At 35.8% G+C, this 26142-nt stretch overlaps 1 protein-coding gene across 1 annotated transcript; it reads left to right on the top strand.

Moving 5' to 3' along the window:
- Window positions 1–265: 265 nt before the first annotated feature.
- LOC127425846 (guanylate cyclase soluble subunit beta-2-like) lies at window positions 266–26105 on the top strand. Its single transcript, XM_051672143.1, has 18 exons — window positions 266–380; window positions 1120–1271; window positions 4717–4840; window positions 8422–8636; window positions 11921–11994; window positions 12093–12187; window positions 12690–12850; window positions 14604–14703; window positions 14838–15022; window positions 15666–15777; window positions 16567–16670; window positions 16813–17029; window positions 17532–17852; window positions 20719–20867; window positions 21267–21413; window positions 21526–21680; window positions 22624–22814; window positions 25704–26105. The coding sequence occupies exons 1-18, from the start codon at window positions 266–268 to the stop codon at window positions 25913–25915; spliced, it is 2829 nt and encodes a 942-aa protein (XP_051528103.1). The 3' UTR covers window positions 25916–26105.
- Window positions 26106–26142: the final 37 nt, after the last annotated feature.

The following is a 26142-nucleotide window of genomic DNA, read 5'->3' as shown; positions in this document are numbered from 1 at the left end:
CAGTTTCATTGATCCAGAACAAATGATACAAAATACTTGACTAAACTAGACTAAGACATGGAAGAACAAGCTCATTACAGGATCAACAACAATGCTACAGGCCAATAATACTCAACAGGGAACAAAGGCAAACAAGAGGGTTTAAATACATAGACATGGGTAACAAGATATCAAGACAACCAATGAAAAGACAGAACCAATAACCAAGATAACAAGACAATAAACACGTGATCCAATGAAAAGACAAGACTAATAAACATGGAACATGACACATGACAAGATGGGATCACATGAAGGGAACACAAAATCAGACAAAAATACAAGGAAAAGGGGTACCGAATATGACGTCGAAGCTCCACACTCCAGTTCAGTAGGTGGAGGTAATGCACCATAAGCTGGTTTGCCAACTGCCAATAAACAATACAAGAAGAAGAAGAAGAAGAAGAAGAAGGAACGGGAAATCACATGACAAACAAGGACCAGGAAGCATGAAAACTAAACTTCAAAATTAAAGACAAGAACAAAAATAGCCAAAGATGTGACACAAAGTGCATCATTTCACTCTCAGTTGGGTTCCAAAATAAAAATCATAAAATCAGACATGGGACAAAAACAGGAATTTTTTGAGACATGGGACAACACAAGAATTATTTTGGATAAATCTGAAGCTGAGGTGGGTAACTTTATCGATGTTGAAATACTTTCTCCTATCCCAGTTTAATGCAGAGGCAACTATAAGTAAGCCATTTGTAGGTAAATTTTTTCAAAAACTGCAAACACCGTGTCTCTGTGGCCCTATAAATGTTTTTAAGCGACCTGTCCAGCCCGACACAACAACATTTTAGTGTGATAAAATCCCTTACAGGGTTTACTGGCATTGCAGTTCATATAACTTTACACAGATAAGGTTAGTAAGTGATTTTATAATGCATAAATAATGTTAACACGTATAATGTTTACATCTTGTAAATCTAGTGTTTCAAAATACAAGGGACGAGTTGTTGATTGAGCCTAACTTGTATTGAACCTGGAATATTCCTTTAAAGGTAGCATTCTCCTCACTGTGTTTAAATTGTTCCCAACCCTCTCTGTCTTGAGTGTCTGTTCCTTTCCTCTCAGGTATAGATGAAGCAGGTTACCCACAGTTCATCTGCCTTTGTGCCTCTCAATCACCCAGCCGTCTTCGCGGGTGGAAAATCTGTCAGTGGGTGCCGCTCCGCCCGCCAGAGATTGATTGCCGTGGCCTTAGCTGCTGCAACTCTGCCACCACGGTCCAACAATTTTACATATTAATTTATGTTCTGCAGGGTTGTAATTGAGAGAGGAGGAGGGGGTGGGCTATTTGCCGAGAGATGAAAGCCACTCTCTCTATGATTTATGACCACTTCATAACCTTTTGTAAGGCCCATTTAAACAGGGCATGTATACGTTGCCTTCACAGGTGAGTGGAACAGGGTCGTGTTTGCATTAAAGGCTAAATTATGGAGAGGGTAGCAGAAGAGGTGAATTGGGTCGGCGAATTGAATAGAAATTCAGAAATATATGCTGTCTTTTATTGAAACATTAGGCTTTAAAGGTCATTATCCTCGTGAGGCCCAGCAATTCATTTGTGTGTAGGACATTTGTTATTGAAGTTTCTCTTAGCCCATACCTGCTACAGTGGTAAATCTTGGGGTATTATCAGAGGAATTCATGTGCTTTTCAGAGATACCAAATGTTTGAGAGTTTGGCCATGACAACTTCCTCTCCTTGCTCTATAAATATGGATTGAAATGTATCACAGTTCAATTCAGCACATCAAATACAATATAAATAAAACATCCTTTTTTCAATAAACAGTTTTTATCATATGTTTTTTAATGCACCAATCACTATATTGACATTTAAAAAAGGAAACTTTAAAACTCTTTTCGCTGGGTCTCAGGAACTTATGGTAAGATGACATCATGATAGCTTGTAATGTAAAATAATGAGATCTTTATAAAAACAGAACAGGCTGCATATATGACAATACACAGAAATATTAGTTCACACTTTAAATATATCTTATAAAAAGTTATTTTTGTGAATGTAATGTAATGGTGACTGAGAGATATACATCAAAAGCCTGTTGTATCATATTTTGTATCATATTTGATTCATGGATTTCAAAGGGGGTTTTTCAATAAAATAATATACAAAATTTTAACCAAGCACAAGTTGCTTATATTCAGCAAATACTCATTTTAAAATATCATTAATAATATAATCATACTGTCACTTTTACTTGATTAAAATCAGCTTTCATTTATCCCAACATAACATTCGCTTTTTGTGCAAGTCCGCCGCCATTTTAAATAGATCGATATAAACACTGAAACCACTTTTTGTTTTTCACAAATAACCACTAGATGGTGCCATAAACATGTGAAACTTACATACCATAGGTTGTTTGGCTCGTCAACATGAACAGAGAGGGGTCAAACGTTGTGTTTCATATTAGATACACACAGCGTTGTAGGTTCACTAAACTACATAAAATATAACAGAGAACACCCCAGTGTCCATAACAGATATTAAATAAAAAGAACATAACTATACACATAAAATATAATGAATGTGATGGGTCACGTAGGGACTTCTGGGAATGCCCAATTATTGTATTTCATCGTAATTTTAACAATACTGTAAAAAGAACATGTATTCTCTCGTTAACATAATGTAACTTTTTACTGTTAATTATACGGTAAAATCATACTTTTTTTTACATCTATAAGAAATACATTTTTTACAATATGTTTCCTACTGTATTGGCTTGGTTAAAATAATTTTTACTGTGTAAGTTAAGATAACTACGCATTTACTAATTAACTCTTCTTTTTTTTTTACATTTTACATTCTTGTTAAAATTATGAGTGAAAATACTGATGCAGATTGTAAGAAAAACATATCTCTGTTTGAACCCTGTGATCATTTAAATTTCAAAAGCAATATTTTTATAATAATATATATATATATTATTATGTTTATAGTGAATAATATATATATATATATATATATATATATATATATATATATTATTGTGTTTATATTGAATAATATATATATATTTATTCCATATAAATCATTTAAATGTAAAGGTTATAAATGCACACATGCAAATCGGCTAATATTCTGTTGAACAAAAAAACATAAAAAAATACAATTGTTTTTATTATACTCAGATTTAGATTTGTCATATTATGTGCTTAAGTTAGTTGTCAATTGTATCTATCGGTAATAAGTCATGGAGACACATATGACACACAAATGAGCACAACTAAATTAATCTGATACATTTTAGAAATGATCCCAGTTTTCTAGGACAAAAACAAAAAAAGTGAAAATAATTTTGAGAAATCGTCGGCTCCTTTACCGAGGTGCAGTGACATATTTTGCATTATTGTGCTTTAGATCTAGATGCATTTTACAGTGAGATCTGAATAATCATTTGTCTCAAGGCCTCACTTCATAGCGAAGGTTGAACACTACTGTAGGTAGCCGAGAGAGAGCCTTGAAGTCCTCATCGACTAAGAAAGTGTGCGCTTTGTTCTCGCACTTCTCACTTCACTAATCTACAGCACATTTTTTTTCTCTTATTTCTTCTGCTGATATAATTTCAACCAAAATTCTGGTCCAAGGCCGCTGCAGAAACTCTGATGTAAACTGTCTAATAAGGTATGCTGTCTTTACATCTCTATACTTTGAATGTTGCATATGTCCAAAGATGTTCCTTAGTAAATTCTGTTGCCATTTACTCGCCCACATTTGACTTTTATTCTTCCAAAATAGTAGATGTTAGGCTGAATGACTCAGTCATCATTCACTTTCATTGTTTGGAAAAAATATGCAATGAAAGTAAATGGTGACTGAGGCGGTCAGTCACTAACATTCTGCCTAACATTTGTGTTCCACGGAAGAAAAAAAGTCATACAGGTTTAGAACAACATGAGGGTAAGTAAATGATGACATGATTTTCATTTTTGGGTGAACCGTCCCTTTAAGAAAGTACATTTTCTGAATTTTGGTTGCATGTTAACTTGATTGAGTCTGTTTTATGTGCTTTTGCGTTAAAGCATTTGATTCAATGGAGAGCTAAACTGATCCTGTCCCTTTTTGTCTCTGATCGTATTTTGGAAGCATGAACCTGAGCTGTCACCTGTAATAAAACTCATTTGCCGAACTGAGGACGTGAATATGGACAGACAAGGTCAAGGCTGGATGCTGGCACGGGGGGAGCTCTGTACTGTAACATGATGAACTGATCTGATATTAATTCTATATTCATATTCTCTTTCTCTTCCAGTCTCTCATTAACAGGCATGAAAATAAACACAGGCAGAGTTTTGATAGAATTCTCCTTGAAGAAAGCACTTCTATACACATCGCAGCCTTGAACGTACTCGTATCCCTTAGGACAGCACACGCTGTAGACGGACCCGGCATACACAGAAAATTGACAGTTTAAGGAAAAAACCTTGTAATGAGTCTGTTTCTCCTTTCAAGCGCGTCCAAGGCTCAATTTGACGGCGAGAAAGACCAGGGAAAGAAAACACGGCTGTAATGAGAATGAAAATGGTGTCTTTCTGTGTGATTTGATGTCCTTAGTCCTTGCTCTCCTCACCTTTGTGTTAATATCACCTTATGTCTAGGAAATTACTTTATGAACCTATGAAAGACTCTCATTTTCTCTGCCAGATTCAATCTGTCGCTCGCATTGAAGGCTCGAACGTTTCCACTTTGAATTATTTTCTCGGTAGCCTTCGTTCCCACAGAGATCTCAGTATATTGCCACAGAGCGCAAAGGAGTCCAATGGAGGCTGTAAGTGTCTCTTTGGGATCAGGATTACACATACGTTGGGTGTGATAAATTATGATTATAGCTGCAAGTTTGCAATGGACTATTGACACAAATCATTCATACAACTCTGATGACCAGTAGTGATTGCTACGGCAAACATTATTATTATAAATGCTCATACTTACGGTTAGGGATTTTGTTCAAACTACTGACCCTACTGTAAGTATTCAACTTTGGCAAGCAACTCATCCCTCACCAGATATCATAGAGATTTGGGAGTGGGCTCTTTTGACACCTCAACCACTCAGAACACCTTAGCAACTGCTTAGCAATGCTCTGGCAACCACCCACAATCATTCACTTTCATTCCATGTTTTTTCCATACAATGAAAGTGAATGGTCGCTCAGACTAACATAATTCATAACAGGGGTGTTCCTATGATTTCCCCCTTTTATTAATATTATTATATACCATGAATGCATACACTGAAAAAAACACAAAAAAAACAATGATTTTGTGGTGAAGTAAATATAGCAGAAAAAATTAAGTACATTCTACATTGAATAAGTTAAAGTGTGAACTTGAAAAATTAAGTAAATTCTACATTTGTACTCAATTCAAGCATGTAAAAATGAATGCTCTAGCTTAATGTTATTTACGATTGTTTGTTATCTTTACAATGCGTCATCATGTATCAGTCCTAAAGTGGAAAACCTTGTCATATTTATTTGCTAATTTGAATACATTTCCCTGGTAAATAAAATAAGTTTGTTTTATTTAACTTTTCGAATCTGGTGTTCCCAGCATGCACCTGGCTTGAATAATAAATGAGCTTGCATGGTCTTACTGTTTGCAGTTTTATTAACACCGTTTTTATTGTTGATTGTGTTGCTATGTTTGGTAATTTCTTGTTATGTGAACTTTGTTTTCTACTCAAAATTAACCGTTCATGATCAAAAAATAATAATAATTATCTGTTGATTATTACCGTCATCGAGTTTTGTGCACCAAGTGTTGAAATCAACATTTTTACATTTAGGTTATTGACAGAAGAGATTGTCCAAGGTGAAAAAAATTTGAAATCTTTTAAAAGATTTAGTGTAAAATACATGTCAAGCTCGTAAAACTGTATATATATATATATAAATGGTAATGTGATGGTCATTTTTGGTACTTTATGCATTCGTGTACAAGTGCAGGCCTATTCAACTGGTGGCCCATGGGCCAAATCCGGCCGGTTTGAAATCTTCAGTGGCCCGCTTGAGGATGTCAGTTGTCAAGGGGGCTGTTTACATCGAACACGTTTTGTGTCTGTTCATGCTGTTTTTAAATTGTTTTCCTATGCAAACTTGCGCTAAACAGACATTGCGCCCCACTTTTAGAGGTTACGCCTCAAATAATCATTATCCATCATTTTAATGGAAGGGGAAGATTAAAGACGTAAAATCATGGATGACTGACAGGTGCGAGTTCGGTGCAACAGAAAAGCTCTATTCATTAATCTGGTCAAGAAATGTGAAAAGTCTAAATTTTTTAGTATCAGTCTGATTTACTCTTTCTGTAATGGACCAATTTTGAAAGCAATTCTTTGATTTTTTTCAAGTTACCTGTATTTTTTTCCCCCAGAATTTCCTGCTAGGTGGAAATATTTCTAATGTTAAAAATAAATAAACAAACGAGAGCTATAAAACAGATGTGTTTATTTAAATCGTAAACTGTTTCTTTAAGAGAGACTGGTTGTGATTACTTATTCAATCATTTTTCTGCCAATATTTGATTTAATGAGGACCACATAAGAAGTTAAAAGTGACAAACAGGTTTTGGATTTCGACTATTTAGATCAGAGCTTGTGTGAGTTTGATCTCAAGGCCACAATGCAAATGATCAGAGAAGGCACGCTTTGTATCCAGAGTCCTTGGGCCAAACAAATCTCTTTTGGATTGAATCTGGCATCCTCAATGCCATTTTAATGATCTGCCTCTTCTTTTTTCTGCCTTCCTTGATTTGCAAAATCTAATCAATGAGTATTTTCATTTATGTGTATGAGAGTGAGTCATCTGAAAGATCCTCAAGATGCTGCACTTTGCTCATACAGGTTTTTTTGCTTTACCTGGAAGGGGTCTATTTGTTTTTCGATTTACTATAAGACTTGGAAGTACTGAAGCAGGCTGAACATTTTTATTGAAATCTACACAAGGTGAGGTAGCATTTCACATGCAGGAGCAGCAGTATCTCATCACTGTCCTCTGCTGGAAACTGGTGAGGCAACAACACTTTTAACATTTATTTACATCATTATAAAACATCATTCAAAATAAAAGTGCCTTACAAAAGTTTCCACAATAAATAGAATTCCATTTACAACTTCAAAATAAGGTTTTTTCACTTAATTGTAATTAAATTAAGTTAAAAGGTGAAAGTCAATAAAAGTCTCTTTTTTTTTATCCCGTACACTCAGCAGAGAGTCACTTGCTTTCAGTCATGCTCGTGTTGATGTCTTGATCTGGAGAAAAGTCCAGAACTTTGCAGAGTGAAAGATTCGCCTCTTGACTGACATTTGAGCTTTACTCAATTCCTGATGATCCTGTTCAGATGGAGTCTTGTGTTCAGATAACCATCCTTCTCCACTTATGTCCTCAATTGACATGGATGTGTCTGAAGACAGATCCACCAGGCTTATTGGATCTCTGGAGTGCCTTTGGGTCTTCTGAACATATTCATTGTATCCCATGGTCCTCAAAGTACTTTCACAAAACATCTAAGGAAAGAATCAATTGCCCCATTATATATATATATATATATATATATATATATATATATATATATATATATATATATATATATATATATATACACACACACACACATACACACACACATACAGTACTGTGCAAAAGTCTTGTTTTGCACAGCATTTGTCTTAAGATGGTTATTTATATCTTCAGCTTTAGTGTGTCAATATGAATATAAATGTTAGACTCCCAAACATTACTTTTGCAAATAGAAAAGATTAGAATAGAAGAACAGGGAGCCCTGCAACAGATGTCATGGCTCCCACAAAGCCCCCCACTGGACATCGTGTCTGTCTGAGATTACATAAAGAGACAGAAGCAATTGAGACAGCCTAAATAGATAGAAGAACTGTGACGAAGAAGCTTGGAACATCCTATCTGCCAACAACCAAGAAAAACTGTGTCCAGGTGTAAGTAGGAGAATTGGAGCTGTTTTAAAGGCAAAGGTGGTCACACCAAATATTGATTTAGCTTTTTTTATGTTTACTGGACTTTGTATGACATTAAGTGATAAATGAAAACTATTTATGTCATTATTTTTGAAGACATCCTCACTATGCAACATTTTTGACAAGTGCCTAAAACTTTTGCACAGTACTGTATGTATATATATATATATATATATATATATATATATATATATATATATATATATATATATATATATATATATAATTATTATTATTATTATTTTACAAAATATGTACACCAATAATTTAAAGTGTAATGTCAAATGCCAGATGGTGCCCTTTTTCATAATTATTACAAATTTTGGCAGCTTTTTTGCGACTAAAATGTTCTTCCTCCAGGGGGCGCTCTGCGGCTCAGAAGGCCGGATACTCCCTTGATCCGCAAACGGAGTTTTGTCTTTTTTGAGACCTTTGCCAAAGTCTTTTTAGCAAGTCAGTTCACTCGGCAGCCATTTTTGGAACGCTCATGGGCAGTTATATTTCTATGTAAACAAACGGCATGCCAGTGCAGCTCCAATCTACTTGAATGGGGAAAGACCGATATCTCCAAGACGGTTGGTCAAGATTACGATCAAAGAACATATTTCAAATCAGCAGTAAAATCTGACAACAATGGTCTCATAAATTGTCTTATCTCAGATTATGCTAAAAAACGAGTTCATTGACAGTCGATGTCTGTTTCTAAAGGGTGATTGGTTTTTTGTTATTGTTGTTTTTTTTTTTTTTTGTTTTTGTTTTTTTTTGTTTTACCAGAAGGCGGGACTTCCTTTCTACATAAGAAAGGAAGCTGACCGTGGGTGACCGTTGGGCTTTCTAATTTCTCCCATTCATTTAATAGAAATGAACCGTCTTTGCTAAATAATCTCTGCCTTTGTACACCAAAAAGTATAATCGTTTAAATCGGTTGAGTACACGGATTAGTAACTGATATACATTTGAAACTACCCCCTTTGTAATCTTTATTAAAAAAAAATTACTTAAAAAAAAGCGTATCCAGAAATCTCAAACGACTGTGATTGGTCCAACATTAAAAGCGCTGAGAAAAGTAACAGTTTCCACATGGCACCATCGCCTGCTTGCTAGTTTAGCCGCGATCTGCACTGTAAGTTACAACAATGGCACCGGAAGACTAAAACAGACATTTGTTTGGAAAAAGCACAGTGTAGAGCAAAAATTGGACTATTGTTTAGACAAATCGTTCTTGATCCATTAGAAACACAGACTATATAGCATATTTCCCCAAATTAAAAATCTAACCTACTTTAAGAACTTTGCATTTGGAAATAGAGGCCTTTATCATATTTGCATAAAGCAGTAAAAAAAATTAAAATAATGGAAGCTGGAAAACCAATTAAATCTCACCTTGATTTCGTCCAGCTTCTTTTCGTCTCTGTCAATGCATTGATTGTTCAAACACTGACTCTCTTTCTTCGGCACCCTTTATCTTTTAAACTAGACTTTATTGCACCTGTAGGTAGATTCACTCCACACCATAAAAAGGTGAAATAAAACCCCCAGTTGTCTTCTATAGGCTCGTAAAAGTGAACTATGGTGCCTTCTCAAGGATATGCCAACTTATCTGTGCTAGTGCAGGCTTTTATAGGATCCACTTGTGGAATTTTGAAGAGTTTCCACGGAAGTTCCCCAGATCTTCCAACTATTTCAGAATATTTTAGTGCAAAAGATAGTACATAATCATAGATTATGAAGAAGAGAAATTAATGAAACTTGTTTTTTTTCATACATATTTAATATATATATTTTTAATAACAAAGCAATGTTTTGTTAAATTTAATGCACTTCATCTGTTACTCTGATTACATATTGCACACATTCAAATGTATTATCAAACAATAATGCTAAAATTAATTGATATATATATATATAAAAAAAACAGAATTGGTGTTAGACAGTCTTAATTATTTTGTGTCATTCTTGGTTCTGCGACTGGCAATGCACTGAACTTTCCATTATAAACAAGGTATTCTGTTTGTTGAGGAAAAAGTGAAAGAGAAAGCATTATTACACGGTGAACAACAAGACTAGGTTAAGAAAGTTCATAATGTTCCTCAAAACAAACAAATAGGAGAAACCACATATGAAGAAGTGGTTACACAGAGCATCAATACATTTACTGAAACACACAATTCACTCTCTAAATTGAACAAGTTAGGTTTCAAAGCACAGTTTTGTTAACTGCAAGCTTTTAACTCTGGTGTAATGAACTATGGACAGTCAAAATTAACTTAAGATTTACACATTTGAATTTCATAACAAAATTCCAACAAATTGAATTATGATCTTTAACAAAACAAAATAAAATAAAAAAAAACCTAATTTAATTTTGTTAAAAATTACACTATTTAATTTGATAGAATTTTGTTAAGAAATTAAAATGTGTAAATCTTAAAAAAAGCTAAACATTTATTTATTTATTTCATGTGTGTTTGTGTGTGTGTGTGTGTGTGTGTGTGTGTGTGTGTGTGTGTGTGTGTGTGTGTGTGTGAGTGTATTTGTATAGTATTCAATAAAGTCCCCCGGGGTAAAAGGTACTTTTGATTTGATTTTCTCCCAAAACACTAAACACTAACACTTTTGTAAACACCTGTTTGTCACTGTACACTGCAGAATATTACTGATCCATGAGATCATTGCATGCAGTGTCTAAAGTTTGATTTTGAGGTAATTTGATCTAATATTTAATAATTTATTAAATGTTGGAAAATATATGTAGCTAGTGAGAATTCCTGAAATTATGACATTTATTTTAAGACAAAATACTTATTTGCCATTTTCAGTTTTGCTCCAGGTGATTAAATAAAAAAAAAGATTTTTTGCTTGTTTTTTTTTATTTTATTTAAAAAAAAAAATCGTTTTTCTGGCCCCGATAATATATATATATATATAAATAATAATAATAATAAAAAAAATATATATATATATATATATATATATATATATATATATATATATATATATATATTTTTTTTTTTTTTTTTTTTTTTTTTTTTTTTTTTTAGTGGGGCGAATAGATTTGTTTAAAAAGAAAGTTTAAAGTGGGCTCATATTGACTGATCCAATCACAATGGAGATTAAATTGTTAACTTAATTTAAGATGTTATTAAATGCCAAATGTGACTGAAATTAACAGGAAAAGGTTGAACCATTTTCTGAAGTGGTTATTTTGAATAAGCATTATCTTAATTAGTTACTCAAAAAAAGCATCTTTCTGTCCCAAAAGTATTTGCAGAAGTTGACATAATTTGCCTTATAACTACTGTGCCTGTATTTACATGATATCACTATGAGGGAGCCTGGGGTAAAAGACTCCCTCACCACCGTTTTTTTTAAAATATTAAAACGACGTTCCGTTATTATTTATTTTTACATAAATTTTGTTGCTCCATTAATATTCAATAAAACATTTGATGTACTTTGTAACCAGAAAAAAGCTAATTTTAGGGGTGCTTTTAGCCCCATTGTACCATATGTGTATTATACCATATGTTGGAGAGTGTGGTTGAGTGGGAGTGTCTGTGTGTAGATTGTGTGAGAAACTTTAAAGAGCATCTCCTGTTGCTCCGTGCATCACAGATGAGAGTTGCATGTGAGAGTATAAAGTATATATATATACAAGGTCTGGTACAGTATATTAAATTTAACACATCTATATTGGAGAAATGGTAAGTGCACATCTTTTTTATACATATTGTAGTTTTTATGGCATTTCAACTCTCATTTGACTGAATTTGTTCATTAGACATTTAAAACTTTTCCCAGAAACCTTTTCTTTTTAGTACAAAATGTAATCCATGTATGTGATTGTGTGCTCCAACAGTACGGCTTTATTAACACTTGTCTGAAGTCACTGGTCATCGACAAGTTTGGAGAAGACGCATGGGAGAAACTGAGGTCTGTAAAACATGTGTGTACTGTATATGTGCAGTGTGTGAAGAAGTCACGGAAGGCAGTTGTTCAAATGTTTGTGAACTAAATGAAATCTTTCCTAGGTTAATGGCTGGGGTCCAGGACACATTCATGACCTATGAAATTTATGACGATGTCATCACTCTTCGTTTAGTACAAGAGGCCTGCAATATGTTGGGTGAGCATCAGTTTATATTACACATCAGATGTACTTTGTAACTGCAAGCATCTGAATATACTCAAGTTTATTTGCATGTGTGTGTGTGTCAGTTTGCATGTGTTTGGCTTCTCCTAGTTATGGTTAATACTTTTCTTCCTTCAACATCTTTTTAGGGACTTTGTCAGATTCATGAGTATTTTTCACTTCTTTATTATTTCACTTCACTTGTTATTGTCTGAAGAGTAGATGAAAACAAATGACAGAGTGAGTGGCAGATTGTGCAAACTCATAGCTGTATTCGCAGTGTCCTCTGGGACTTGGAGACATTGATCAAAGTGACTAAGAAAGTGCTAACAATGCCCCCTGAGACCGGTTGATGTCCTAACCTATCCTTCAATCTGTCCCTTAGAGTGGTCGGACAAAGACAGGTGTGAATCTCCGAGTGGGTCACACACCTGAACTCCACTCAGCAGTTCCCAATTAAAATTGAATTGCAGACTGCTCTGGTTTGTTCTTCTAGAGGTCTCTTCAGAGGTGGTTTTGAAGCTGTTTGGAGAATACTTCTTCAGCTTTTGTAAGATGTCGGGATATGACACCATGTTGCGAACACTTGGCGGAAACCTGGTGGAGTTCATAGAAAATCTTGATGCTCTGCACAGTTATTTGGCACTATCTTATGAGGTCAGGATGCTCTTACTTTATACACCTTAATCAAAGTAGTGCCATATTTGATTGTTAAAGGGCATGAACACGAGGCTGTGAGGGTTAAATTTACAGTCTCTTCAGTAACATGCACTGTGCAGTGTAAAACTATAGTGGAAAGAAAAAGTATGTGAACCCTTTGGAATTAGCTGTTTTTTTTTGTTTGTTTGTTATTTTGACTTATTGGTCATAAAATGTGATCTCATCTTCATCAAAGTCACAAGTATAGACAAACACAATGTGCTTAAGCTAACAACGCACAAACAATTTCATGTCTTTATTGAAAACATCCCATTAAACATTCACAGTGCTGTGGAAAATGTAAGTGAACCATTGGATTTCATAACTGGTGGATCCTCCTTTGGCAGCAATATCCTCAACCAAGCATTTCCGGTAGCTGCGGATTAGACCTGCACAACCGTCAGAAGTCCTTACAGAACTGCTTCAGCTCAGTCATATTCTTAGGATGTCTGGTGTGAACGGCTCTCTTTAGGTCATTCTGCAGCATCTCTATTGGGTTAAGGTCTGGGCTCTGGCTGGGACACTCCAAAAGGTGGATTTTCTTTTTTGTAAACAATTCTGTAGTGGATTTACTACGATGTTTAGGGTCATTGTCCTGCTGCATCACCCAGCTTCTACTGAGCTTCAGCTGGCACACAGCCACCCTGACATTATCCTGTACGATATCTTGATAAACTTGGGAATTCATTTTTCCCTGGATGATGGCAAGTGATCCAATCCCTGAAGCAGCAAAGCAACCCCAAATCATGATACTCCCTCCACCGTACTTCACCGTTGCGATAATGTTTTCATGTAGGTTTGCACTGCCATTTTTATGCCATACGTAGTGCTGCATTATCTTCCCAAACAATTCAACATTAGTTTCATCACTCCACAAAACATTTCTCAGTAGCATTGTGGAGTGTCAAGGTGGTCTTCGGCGTGCAACAATGTTTTTCTTGGAAAGCAGCGGCTTTCTTCGTGGTGTCCTGCCATGGACACTATGCCTGTTTAATGTTTTCTGTATAGTAGACTCATGAACAGAAATGTTAACCAGTTCCAATCATTCCTTCAAGTCTTTATATGTCACTCTAGGGTTCTATTTTACCACATTGAGCATTCGGTGGTGTGCCCTTTTAGTCATCTTGGCTGGACGGCCACTTCTAGGGAGAGTACCCACAGTACTAAATCATCTCCATTTATAAAACATTTGTCTAACTGTGGACAGATGAATATCTAAGCTTTTCAAGATAACAATTTTAACCCTTTCCAGCTTAATGCAAAGCAATAATTCTTGATCATAAGTCTTCTGAGATCTCGTCAGCAGATGCTACTTGTGAATAGCAAACTCAAAATGTTTGAGTGCTTTATAAGTTAAAGTAGCTCTAACCCACACCTCCAATCTCGTTTCATTAATTGGATGCCAGATTTGCCAACTCCTGACTCTAATTCGATTTTTTTTTCATCTTTAGCCTAGGGGTTCACTTACTTTTTACACAGCACTGTTAATGTTTAATGGGATGTGTTCAGTAAAGGCATGAATGTTTATGACTGTTTGTTTGTTGTTAGCTTAAGCACATTGTTGTTTGTCTATTCTTGCGACTTTAATGAATATAATATCCCATTTTATGAGCAATTAATGCAGAAAAACAGCTAATTCCAAAGGGTTCACATACTTTTCTTGCCACTGTATATAAAGATCACATCTAATTTTCAACAACTCTCCATTTAGGCAATGAACGCTCCATCCTTTCGTGTGGAGCGGACAGATGATAGCCGCATTCTTCTTCACTATTACTCAGACAGGAAAGGTCTCTGTCACATCGTACCAGGTGCGACAATGAGGTTGATGAACAAACGGTTGAGAATACATTGAGGAAGTTGCATTGTGACACATTTATCATTCTGAAACCTCCTGAGTGAGAATTTGTTGCTTTTTGTTGATGTCTCCATCTCTGCTGGTCAGGCATTATTGAAGCTGTGGCAAAGGATTTCTTCGACAGTGAAGTCACCATGACCATTCTGAACCAAACCGAAGAGGACGAACGCACCGGGAAGAAGGAACATGTGGTTTTCCACATGCTACAGAAGGAAAAGGTGTCCAAAAGAAAGTCTCATCCAAGACAGAAAGAAAGTGAAAAGGAGATTGAGGTGTGTAAGCATTGAAGAGCATAACAAGACTCTCATGTGTTAGACTTTTAAAGGTGAAGTGTGTAATTTCGCAAACTGCAATAATAAAGTTTTCAAACAGAGTTCCCCAAACACTCCATTGGTCGGGTAGTCCATATAGTTCCATCTCCGTCTCATGTTGTTCCTAAACCGTATGACTTTCTTTCTTCAGTGGAACACAAAAGGAGATGTTAGGCATAAAGACAACCTCAGTCACCATTCACTTTCATAGTATGGACAAGAAGATACAATGAAAATAAATGGTGACTTAGGGTAACTATCTGTCTAACTAACAAAATTACACACACCACATTGGTACCTGAACTTCTCTTCAAGCAGTTGGTCTTCTGTTTTAAAGTCCCTCTTAGCTGCTGTATACGTAATGAAAAAGTAAAAAAGGCATCCATTACATGTAACACAATTAAGAAACGAGTTGCACATTTTCAATTAGTCTTACTTGCTTAAAGGCACTTCAGTCGGTTCCATTTTGTATCTGAAACATGATGAATGTTTAAGTAGGCTGAGACACTCCACTGTCTGCTCTCTGTATTTTTGAAATCACAAGTAAAGTCCTCTTAAGAAAGAGTGTGAAAGTATGTAACCATGACAACTGCTATATAAACAGGAGATGGATGAGACAATGCAGAAGATGAAGGCCCAGTATGCCAACCTGCAGCTGTGCCCAAGGAAACGATCTCCATGGGAGACTGTGAGGAGCATCGTCGTACTGGGCCAAGGTTTGACAGATGTTCCCTTACGTGATAGCTGCTGTTTTTTTTGCCTTTGACCTTTCAAGCTTACTGCACAAGCACATGCAGCTGATTGAATTAGTTTTAATCGAGGCTGTCAATTTAACACATTACTTCAGTGCAATTAATTATATTAAAAAATAGCGTGTTAAAAACGTAATCTTCCTGACTGTACAGTATGTCGTAATTCTAAGTAAGCAGATCAATTCAAGCTTGCAGTGCCACCTTCATGTTTTTGCGAGTCACAGTCAGTAGGGGGCAGTAAGCGCAACTCCAGCTGAACAGGCAAAGCTTACAAAGTTTCTTTTTGCAATTCTGTTTGGTGGCACTAGTGGCCTGCTAGAAAAATAATTACATAATTCAGCTTTAAAGTAGCTCATGACAAAAATATTTAATAATGTATTAAAGTACTTTAGTATCAAAAGTATAAGTAAATCGCATAACTAATCACATGTTTTTCAGGCTTCTCATGTGATATATATATATATATATATATATAATTATTTTGATAATTAATAATATATTGAATTATTTTATTTTTCAACAAATATTAACATATGCAAATATTTCGATTAATTAAATAATCATATCATGTAATTATTTGATTAAAAAAAAACAATCGATTGACAGCCTTAGTTTTAATCCTTTACAACAAAATGCTTCCAAAATCTACAACTCAGAACATATGAAATGTGTAGTAGGAAGTTTATTGGTGGTAGCATGTTACTGTATTCTCTGCAGCGAGAGCTGACATTTGTTTCTCTTCTCCTAATTAAGGCAATCTGCGAAACTCATTCACCCCCTGCTACCCTAACAGACTGTGGATTGAAGAGCGAGCATTCTGTAATGCTTTTCCCTTTCACATCGTTTTTGACCAAGATGTAAGGCACTATAAGTGCAACACTATAACAGCTCTGAAAAATACACTAAAACGCTAAAAAGAGTAAGATGTTGGACCAAAGATCAGTTTGGCACAAAACAATCATTTTGAAATGTGTTAACTTGGATTCCTGTATGTATCAGCTTGAGGTGAAGCAGACAGGTGTGAACATTCAGAAGTTTGTTCCTGGACTGCAGACCGCTGGCATCCGTCTGGATGAGTACTTCACCATCGTTCACCCAGAGGTCATCTTCAACATCCAGAGCATCAAGAAGTTCATCAACAGCCAGTTTGTGCTGAAAACCAGGAGGGAGATGTTACCAGAGATCCAACAAAACCAGACCATGCTCAAACTACGAGGTACAGCATATCTATAACAATAACAAAACTGCTTTTGGTTATTGCTCATACCTAATGTACGGTTAGCTAAGTCCCTCACCATTTGCTCTATGGACACGAATGATACTCAAATTATGCAACTTATTGAGAAGAGGTGTGCTATTACTGCTCTTAGCTATTGGACTTACTGTTTTTCACCTGGCATATGATGACAGAAAGAATCCAATTAACTTACACTGAATGTTGGATAAGAATATAAAGACTTGGAGGACTTTTGATATGGGCCCATAAGCAACCACCTAGCTAGCAGCCACACAGAACCCATTACCCTTGCAAACACCCTGGCATTGTAGGGACAAGTTTTGGACAAGCAAACACCACTCACGTTTTTTTCTCGAAAACGTAAAAATCAGGTTACTTGATGTACTTTATGTTCACTTGGTACTAGGCTTTTCTGAACAGAAATCAGCTCCATAAAAAGCACCTTAATAGTCTCACAAATGTGCTGGTGTGTGTGTTTCAGGGCAAATGATGTGGATGGAGTCTCTGAACTGCATGATCTATCTGTGCTCTCCTAAACTACGGAGCCTCCAGGAGCTAGAGGAGAGGGGGCTCCACCTGGCCGACATTGCCCCGCACGACACCACGCGAGATTTAATCCTTCTCAACCAGCAGAGGTTGGCCGAAATCGAGCTCTCCAATCAGCTGGAAAGGAAGAAGGAGGAGTTGCGGATCCTCTCGCGGAACTTGGAGATCGAGAAACAGAAATCGGAAAAGCTTCTTTATGCCATGCTGCCAACACACGTTGCCAACCAGCTTAAAGATGGCAAAAGAGTAGAGGCAGGTAAAGGAACTAGAGAAACACCCAGCAGAACAATGACACACCTTATAAAGCTATAAGCTCTTTATTACTCAGAGTTCAGAATAAAGCAATAGATTCCTAACAAGCCGTTCTCACCTGGAGCGACCATTTGCGCCGAATCGTGCGGCGACAAAGCAAAACGTATTTTTTTACGGTGAATGTTTCAATTTTTTTTCTTTGCCCCACAAAGAAAAGCCTTGACCAGTAATATATAAGCTTTAGATCACGTGTCAGAAGCCGTTGCAGTTACCAGAACCAGAGCAACTGATGGCGCTAAAGCACACAAAGCTTTTTTGACCAACAACATTAAACGCTGAAGGAACTCGTGGCAAGAAATCCTGAACCAGCAGTGAGGATGTGTAGTTACATTGCATTAAATGCCTTCAGAACTAAATCATTTTTTTTCTCATATGGGTTCTCTTAACATGTAAATATATTGCTGCATCATTGCTTTGCATCCCCATTAAAAATGATCAGATCTAATGTGGATTGTCTTCATAATTTATTCCATAATAATCTTTTTATAAATAATTTAGTCTTATGTGAGTTCTCCTATATCTTTAATATAATATATATTGTGGCATCTCTGCCTTTGTATAACTTTTTCAATAAACAAGTTTACAGATCATAAGTGTTTTTCTCAATGTGCCTATGAAAACCAAAAACAAAACTGTTATTGCGGTGCTATTTTGAATAGTTGTTAACAGTCTCGTCTGTCAGTAGCAATATTAAAGTATCTAATAACGGGTCAGACTGAAGATGGGTTTTGTTGGGTGAGATCTGTGTTTTATTGCTTGCACTCTTGGAGCCTTTACATTTCATCACATTCAATTAACGTGGGTTTTTTTTTTTTAGCAAATATAACACAAGTAGGTGTACGTGGCAATAAGATACAGTCAAACACTATGCAGTGTGCATTATGCAGTGATTTTAAACAAATACACTTAGCACAAGTATATACAGTATGCATGACAGTGGCATATAATTAATATTGTTCCAAATTATAACGTTTTAACCGTTACACCATGTTTTATGTCGATTCTTTCTAAATACCCCTCAGACTGTATATTCATGATAATATTGTCTGTCAACTTGTCCAGCAGGTGAATTAAAATAGTTTGTGAAGTGTCTCGAAAGTTTTCTTTCTCGTTGAGCAAATCAACAACACACTCTTCTTCATCGCTGCTGCAGCTTGAATAGAAATCCATTTAATTTTATTTCGATCTGCACGCTACAGAACAGTTTGCTTTTCTTGTTTGTTTTGCAAACTTGTCAAGTGGTTATATGTTCTCACCCGGTGATGTGTGGACCAGTTCAAAGGTGCGTTGAGCCACCTACCGTACCGGGGCAAAATTGTTTTTTGATTAGTGCCACCTGTTGTAAAGGCGTGAATGTGTTAACGGCGAACGTTCGCTTCGCTTTCTATGGGAAAGGGCCATTCGCCGGCGATTCGCCTCTCATAATCGCGTTGCACTTGGTGTGAAAAGACCTTAACATGTAGTTACACAATAAATACATTGTATTGTATGCATTTTAATGCTATTACATAGTAGTTAACGACACCTAATATAAAGTCGTACCACATTTATCATGAATAATAATCGGGATAAACAATTATTTTGCCAAGTAATATAGTTCATTATCCCAACTGAAAGAATTTGCAGTTGCCAAGCTAACAACTAAGTGCATTATTAAAGAAGTGTGCTCACAGGTGTGGGCTTTTAGTCATTTTACAATGGTTAGCTCGTCCAATCAGAATTCAGAGTTGGAACTATCTGTTTTATAATGACAATTTAGTATTCTTGAGCAGTTTTGTAAAATGTCTTAAAGTTAGAATTTGTGGCATAATGTTGATTAGCTCTAAAAATTATTTGGACTCATTCCTCATTTTCTTTTTAAAAACAGCAAAACATTTGGTTACAGCACTTACAATGGAAGTGAATGTGGCAAGTCTATAAACATCAAAATACATACTGTTTCTCTTTTTTTTTCTCCCCAATTTGGAAAGCCCAATTCCTAATGCACTCTAAGTCCTCGTGGCGGTGTAGTGACTTGCATCAATCCAGGTGGCGGAGGATGAATCTCAGTTGCCTCCACGTCTGAGACCGTCAATACGCGCATCTTATCACGTGGCTTGTTGAGCGTGTTACCGCGGAGACCTAGCGCATGTGGAAGCTCACGCTATTTTCCGCAGCATCCATGCACAACTCACCACATGCCCCACTGAGAGTGAGAACCACATTATGGTGACCACGAAGAGGTTACCCCAACGTGACTCTACCCACACTAGCAACTGGGCCAGTTGGTTGCTTAGGATGCCTGACTGAAGTCACCTGAATTTGAACTCGTGACTGCAGGTGTGGTAGTCAGTGTCTTTACTTGCTGAGCTACCCAGGCCCCCAAATTACATACTGTTTCAAAAGTATAGCCACAAGACACAAACATTATATGTGTTAAAATGATTTTAGTGTGACAATAGCAGATTATAGGTTTTACTGCTGTTACATCGCAATGACAACAAAGTTGTAATATTGGATATAATTTTATAAGTGCTTTTATCACACTAAAATCATGTTAACATGCATATTGTTTACATCTTGTGGCTATACTTTTGAAACAGTGAAAAGTTTTTAACGTTTACGGATTGGCCCCATTGACTTCCATTGTAAGTGCCTCACTGTAACCCAGATTTGTGCTTTTTTTTTTTATTAAAAGGAGGGACGAGTCATAATAAATGTTTGTGGTAATCAACATTATGCAGCAAATGCTGTCGATTTGAGTTTAATTTGTGTTAAACTCGAAAATGATCTTTTCATGCAGGTAAGCAGAAGTCTTTCTTTCTTTTCAGGTGAGTTCAAAGTGTGCACTATCCTGTTCAGTGATGTGGTCACATTCACTAACATCTGTGCAGCTTGCGAACCCATTCAGATAGTCAACATGCTCAATGCCATGTACTCAAGATTCGATCGTCTCACAAACATCCATGACGTCTATAAGGTATGAGATAAGATGCTGTTCAAACTAGTCCACATGAACAATATCAGCACATTTTGTCATTTAAAAAATGTCAAAGCCAAGTAAAAAATAAACGGTGCAGTGATAGTATCAGAAGTTAATACCATGGTACTGAATGATTACTATAATCATAAACCATCAACATATTTTCATGATATTCAAATGTACTTCAAGGAATACCACAAAAATACCAAGCTTTTACCATGTTAGTGAAACAAACAGCTTACAGTGTAAAATCTGATTACAGATTTATTTGTATTGCACACTGTAATATCACATCTGTGTAAAATCAAGTAAAGGAACATTCAAGGACATAGAGGGTATTTCACTTCTGGAAATGACTAGTAGAGCTCTAAATAAAATTGACCATCCTTACACCAGGTGGAGACCATAGGCGATGCTTACATGGTGGTTGGTGGTGTACCCATTCCTACAGAAACACATGCAGAGCAGGTGGCAAACTTTGCCCTCGGTATGAGAATTGCTGCGAGGGAAGTGACTAACCCTATCACAGGACAACCAATACAGGTGCCAATCCAGTGTATGTGTGTGACTAGACAGTTGTATGGTAATATAAGCTTTGTGTGTGCTACTGTCATGAGATTGATGTAAAACTGAAGGGTTTTCTATCATATTCTAGATTAGAGTTGGTCTGCACACCGGTCCAGTTTTGGCTGGTGTGGTAGGTGAGAAGATGCCACGGTACTGTCTGTTTGGAGACACGGTTAATACAGCTTCTCGGATGGAGAGCCACGGAGCCCCAGATCACATTCACGTGAGCCCCTTCACTTACAGGTGAACACCTACGTTTTCGATTGGCCTAAAAGTTGAAGTGTGCAGAGTTGCCAAAATAATCAATGTTTTTCAGAAAGATTTCCCCTGTTCGCACTGCTCCGCCTGCCATTGGTCAGCAAAAAGATAGCCCTGTCCCAAACTCACTCTATTAATTGAGTAAAAGGTTGGAATATTGGACCAATCATACAGACAGAGAGACAGTGTTCAGGGGAAGCAACTTACAAATGGTTTACGTAAAGTTGTATTTCAACACTGGAAAAAATCAAATGCACACATCAGCTTAAAATCACAACAACAAACTTCATCATTTACTTTGTTGTTCTAAACCCATATGAGTTATGACCCATATGACATATGACTGCTTTTTGACACAATAAATAAATGTTATCGCTAAATAATAAACATCATTATTACTGCCAATTTTAATGCAGTCTAAATAGACACAAATGTTAAGCTTAAAAAAGATGACTTAAAAGTAAAAATTTGAATAATTTATCATTTATGCATATAAGTTACTATACCTGTGATTTACTTCACCTGTTATTTTCTGTTAAATGCACTGTGGTGAAATGCCATTTTGTGTGCACGTCTTCAGTGACCCAACTAAAATATATATTAAAAACTAAAATAGAATTACCAATAAAGTAAAAAAGTGTGAATAAAGTGAAAAAAATATTGGTCAAAACAATTATTGGTCTGTTTCTACAACATTTCTTCTCAGAATCATGCATAATAGGTTTTCAGACATATTTAGAGGCTGTGGGAAATGTTCTGCTGTTTATCTTGTATTTGTGTTATCCTTTTTGTTTAGTTTTTTCTATTTTGTAACATCTGGCAATAAACATTGTTGTACTGTATGTAATCCCTGTAATACTGTAAATTGCAATAGAAATAAATACATTTAAAACACTAAATAGGACTCTTCTACACTTCCTGTCTACAGTGTCTTGAAGGACAAAGGGATGTTTGAGATCAGAGAGAGGGGTGAAATTGAGGTGAAAGGCAAAGGGCTGATGAAAACATATTTCCTGCTGGAGAACCTGCTTATGAGTGATGAACAGATCATGGGCCGAGTCGATGGAGAGACATGTGTGTACCAGGATGACCTGGAGGATGTGACTGAAAATATGAAGGGTGAGGAAATTATTTTACATGATAAAACTGACATTATTTTGTTTAAAAAAGTTATGAAGTTGATATTTGGATAAAAAAAAATAAAAAAAAACAGCTTTGCTGAGAGTTTCCCCAATGACTTCGCCAAGTAGGACATATTCCTAAATCAACATCCTTGTTGTACCTGGAGCAACATTTCTATCGACCAATAATATTTTAGGGTATGGTTTAAGGTTTGGGGTAAGCAACAATCCTATCAGCATATTTCCTCTGATTTTAGGGGTAGGTTATGTTTAAGGATAGGACTATACTGCAGTGCAAAACACAGGTACTACAGATTTAGTCAAAACCAGATCTGGTCTCTATTCGGACGGGACTAGTTTTCCCTGAAGGTGTTAGGAAAAATCGCATTTCAAAGATGAGCTTTATGATTTTAATCCTGTCTAAATCCAACATGTCTGTGTTTTTCTCAGACAACCTCGGTTAAAATTATTGCGCAAATTACCTACTGTTTTTGTGATAGTTCGGAGGACCTCTGAGAAATCTAATCCCTCTCGAATTGGAATAACTGTGATTGTGGCATATTATTTTTTCACAACACTTCTCATTTATTTTGACCTTTTTCAAATACTGTAACTGAAGCTAAATAAATGTGAGCCATAACCCCCCCTGGGATTAAAAATAATGAAAGAGGTAATTCTGACTTTATATCTCAAAATTGAGACTTTACTTCTCACAACTGTGAGTTTATATCATGCAATTGCAACCTTATAGGACTTTCTTTTTATAGTTTAATTAGTTGCAATTCCTATAAACTTCAAAAAGTCAAAATTGCAAGATACTGTATATGGTTGAAATTGCAAGATACAGTAGCAATTCCAAGAAAGAAAGTCACAATTGCGAGAAATAAAGTCGTAACTGCATGATATAATTTCACAATTCCAAGAAATTAAAAAGTAGAAATTGTGAGATATATGGTTGAAATTGCAAGATGCAGTTTCAACTGCGAGAAATAAAGTCGGAACTGAGTAATATAAAATTGCAATTGCAAGAATTTAGAAAGTCAAAATTATGAGATATATTTTCGAAATTGCAAGATACAGTCGGAATGGCAAGATATAAAATCAAACTTCATTATATAAAGTCGCAATTACGAGAAATAAAAAAAGTCGAAATTGCGAGATATATGGTCGAAATGGCAAGATGCAGTTGTAATTGCGAGAAATAAAGTTGGAACTGCGTGATATAAAGTTGCAACTGCAAGAATTTAGAAAGTCAAAATGACAAAATATTTGGTCGAAATTGCAAGATACAGTCGCAATTGCGAGAAATAAAGTCGGAACTGTGTGATATGAAGTCACAATTGCGAGAAATTTAAAGTCAAAATTACGAGATATATGGTCGAAATTGCAAGATTCAGTCACAATTTTGAGACCTAAAATCAGAACTGCGTGATATAAAGTCGCAATTGCGAGAAATTAAAAAGGTCGAAATTGCAAGATATACTGTATGGTCAAAATTGCAAGATACAGTTGCAATTGCGAGCAATAAAGTTGAAACTGCATGAAATAAAATTACAATTGCGAGAAATTCAAAAAGTCGAAATTGTGAGATATATGGTCGAAATTGCAAGATTCAGTCACAATTTTGAGACTTAAAATTAGAACTGCGTGATATGAAGTCGCAATTGCGAGAAATTCAAAAAGTTGAAATTGTGAGATATATGGTCAAAATTGCAAGTTGCAGTTGCGAGAAATAAAGTTGAAACTGCATGAAATAAAGTTACAATTGCGAGAAATTTAAAAAGTCGAAATTGTGAGATATGTGGTCGAAATTGCAAGATGCAGTGGCAATAAAATAATAAATTTGCACCTACAGTAACAGTGCAACATTTATATGGATCCTTGATCTCGCAACAGAATTCAAAAATGTAATTGGTAATTCTGAGTGTATGATTAATTTATATCACCCAATTGTGACTGTATATCTTGCAACTGCGATTGTATCTTGCCATTTTAACCATATATCTCGCAATTTCAACCATATATCTCGCAATTCCAACTTTATATCACGCAGTTCAGACTTTATTTCTCGCAAATGCAACTGTATCTCGCAATTGCGACTTTAAATTTGAAATTGTGAGAAATATGGTCGCAATTGCATGTATACAGTAAACTCACAAATTTACTGACTTAAAAAGACTTTATTTTCTGCAATTGCGAGTTATAAAGTCAAAATTTCCATTAATTTTGTTTTATTCCATATAAGAAACCATATAAATGTCTTTATTTACATTCATTATGGATTTAGACATTTTTGCCATCTTTCAAGCAAAATAATTGTTGGTTGTTCAAGTACCGCATTCATTTTTAGAACACCGGCATTCCTTTGTATACTGTACATTCTAAGAAAGTTAAATCAATAAAAAGAGTCTAATCATGGACTGTTCTCCACTCTAGCAGTGTCAGGTATTACACTTACCTTAATTTGTTCCCTTTATTTACATAATGTTATAATATCACATATACTTTTAATGTTTACAGAGATCCAAAACCCATCAGAATCAGTACATGAAATCACAGACGTCCCATGTAGATAATTGTAACTCAAACGTCGTTTGGAAAGCCAATTCCTACTGAACAGTGCTTTAAATTATGATCTGTCCCGAGAGAGATGGGTTTGGCTCAACTCTGCTCAGATTCAGAGAAAATAGAGAACTGAGTTTTTCCCCTCAGTTTCAGTGTTGGCGAAGTTGCTGTTTTGCCTTTGTATGGCAGTATGTTTGTTTGATAGGGAATATTGATATATTAAACTTGGCAAAACAACATGAACATGAATATGATTTGAAGTCACCCTTTTACGTATGTTGTTAACACTCTTGTATAATGTTTAAACTGTCAATTTCAACAGAGATAAGCCCTGAAGAGACAAATGGTGCACAGAAAGAGGAGAAAGAGGTTATGAACGGGAAAAATATCACATCACCATCTCTCCACCCAGGAAACATCTCTCCCAATAGTTTAATTCAGTTTGATGTCACTCCAGCGTATGACAGTCACAGTGACTTAAAACATCTACACAATGGCCTTCATTCAGATACTAAATTCTGCTCTATACTTTAGAAAGACATCTCTGAAGTGTACTAAGTTTAAAAAAAGAAAGAATTTCTATCCTATTCTATCCATCCACAAATCAACCCAGTGCCACATGGCAGTGGTTCCCAGCCCTGTTCCTGGAGGCCCCCCCATATTTCCCTAATCAAACAAATCTGATTCAACTCATCAGCTCGATAGTGGAGACTCCAAGACCTGAATTGGGTGTGTCAGAAAAGGGAGATATACAAAATGTT

Source organism: Myxocyprinus asiaticus, chromosome 35 (assembly GCF_019703515.2).
Source record: "Myxocyprinus asiaticus isolate MX2 ecotype Aquarium Trade chromosome 35, UBuf_Myxa_2, whole genome shotgun sequence".
NCBI classification, from domain to species: Eukaryota; Metazoa; Chordata; class Actinopteri; order Cypriniformes; family Catostomidae; genus Myxocyprinus; species Myxocyprinus asiaticus.
Note: the sequence above shows the minus strand (reverse complement) of the source record. Positions and strands in the feature narration are given on the sequence as shown.

What these genes read in the sequence shown, in the direction of transcription:
- LOC127425846 (XM_051672143.1), top strand. Translation starts at nt 266, where the DNA reads ATGACACATGACAAGATGGGATCACATGAAGGGAACACAAAATCAGAC. An exon ending in CTCCAGTTCAGTAGGTGGAG is followed by an intron (nt 381 to 1,119) that starts GTAATGCACCAT and finishes CTTTCCTCTCAG; the next exon opens with GTATAGATGAAGCAGGTTAC. An exon ending in GACCATGCTCAAACTACGAG is followed by an intron (nt 17,030 to 17,531) that starts GTACAGCATATC and finishes TGTGTGTTTCAG; the next exon opens with GGCAAATGATGTGGATGGAG.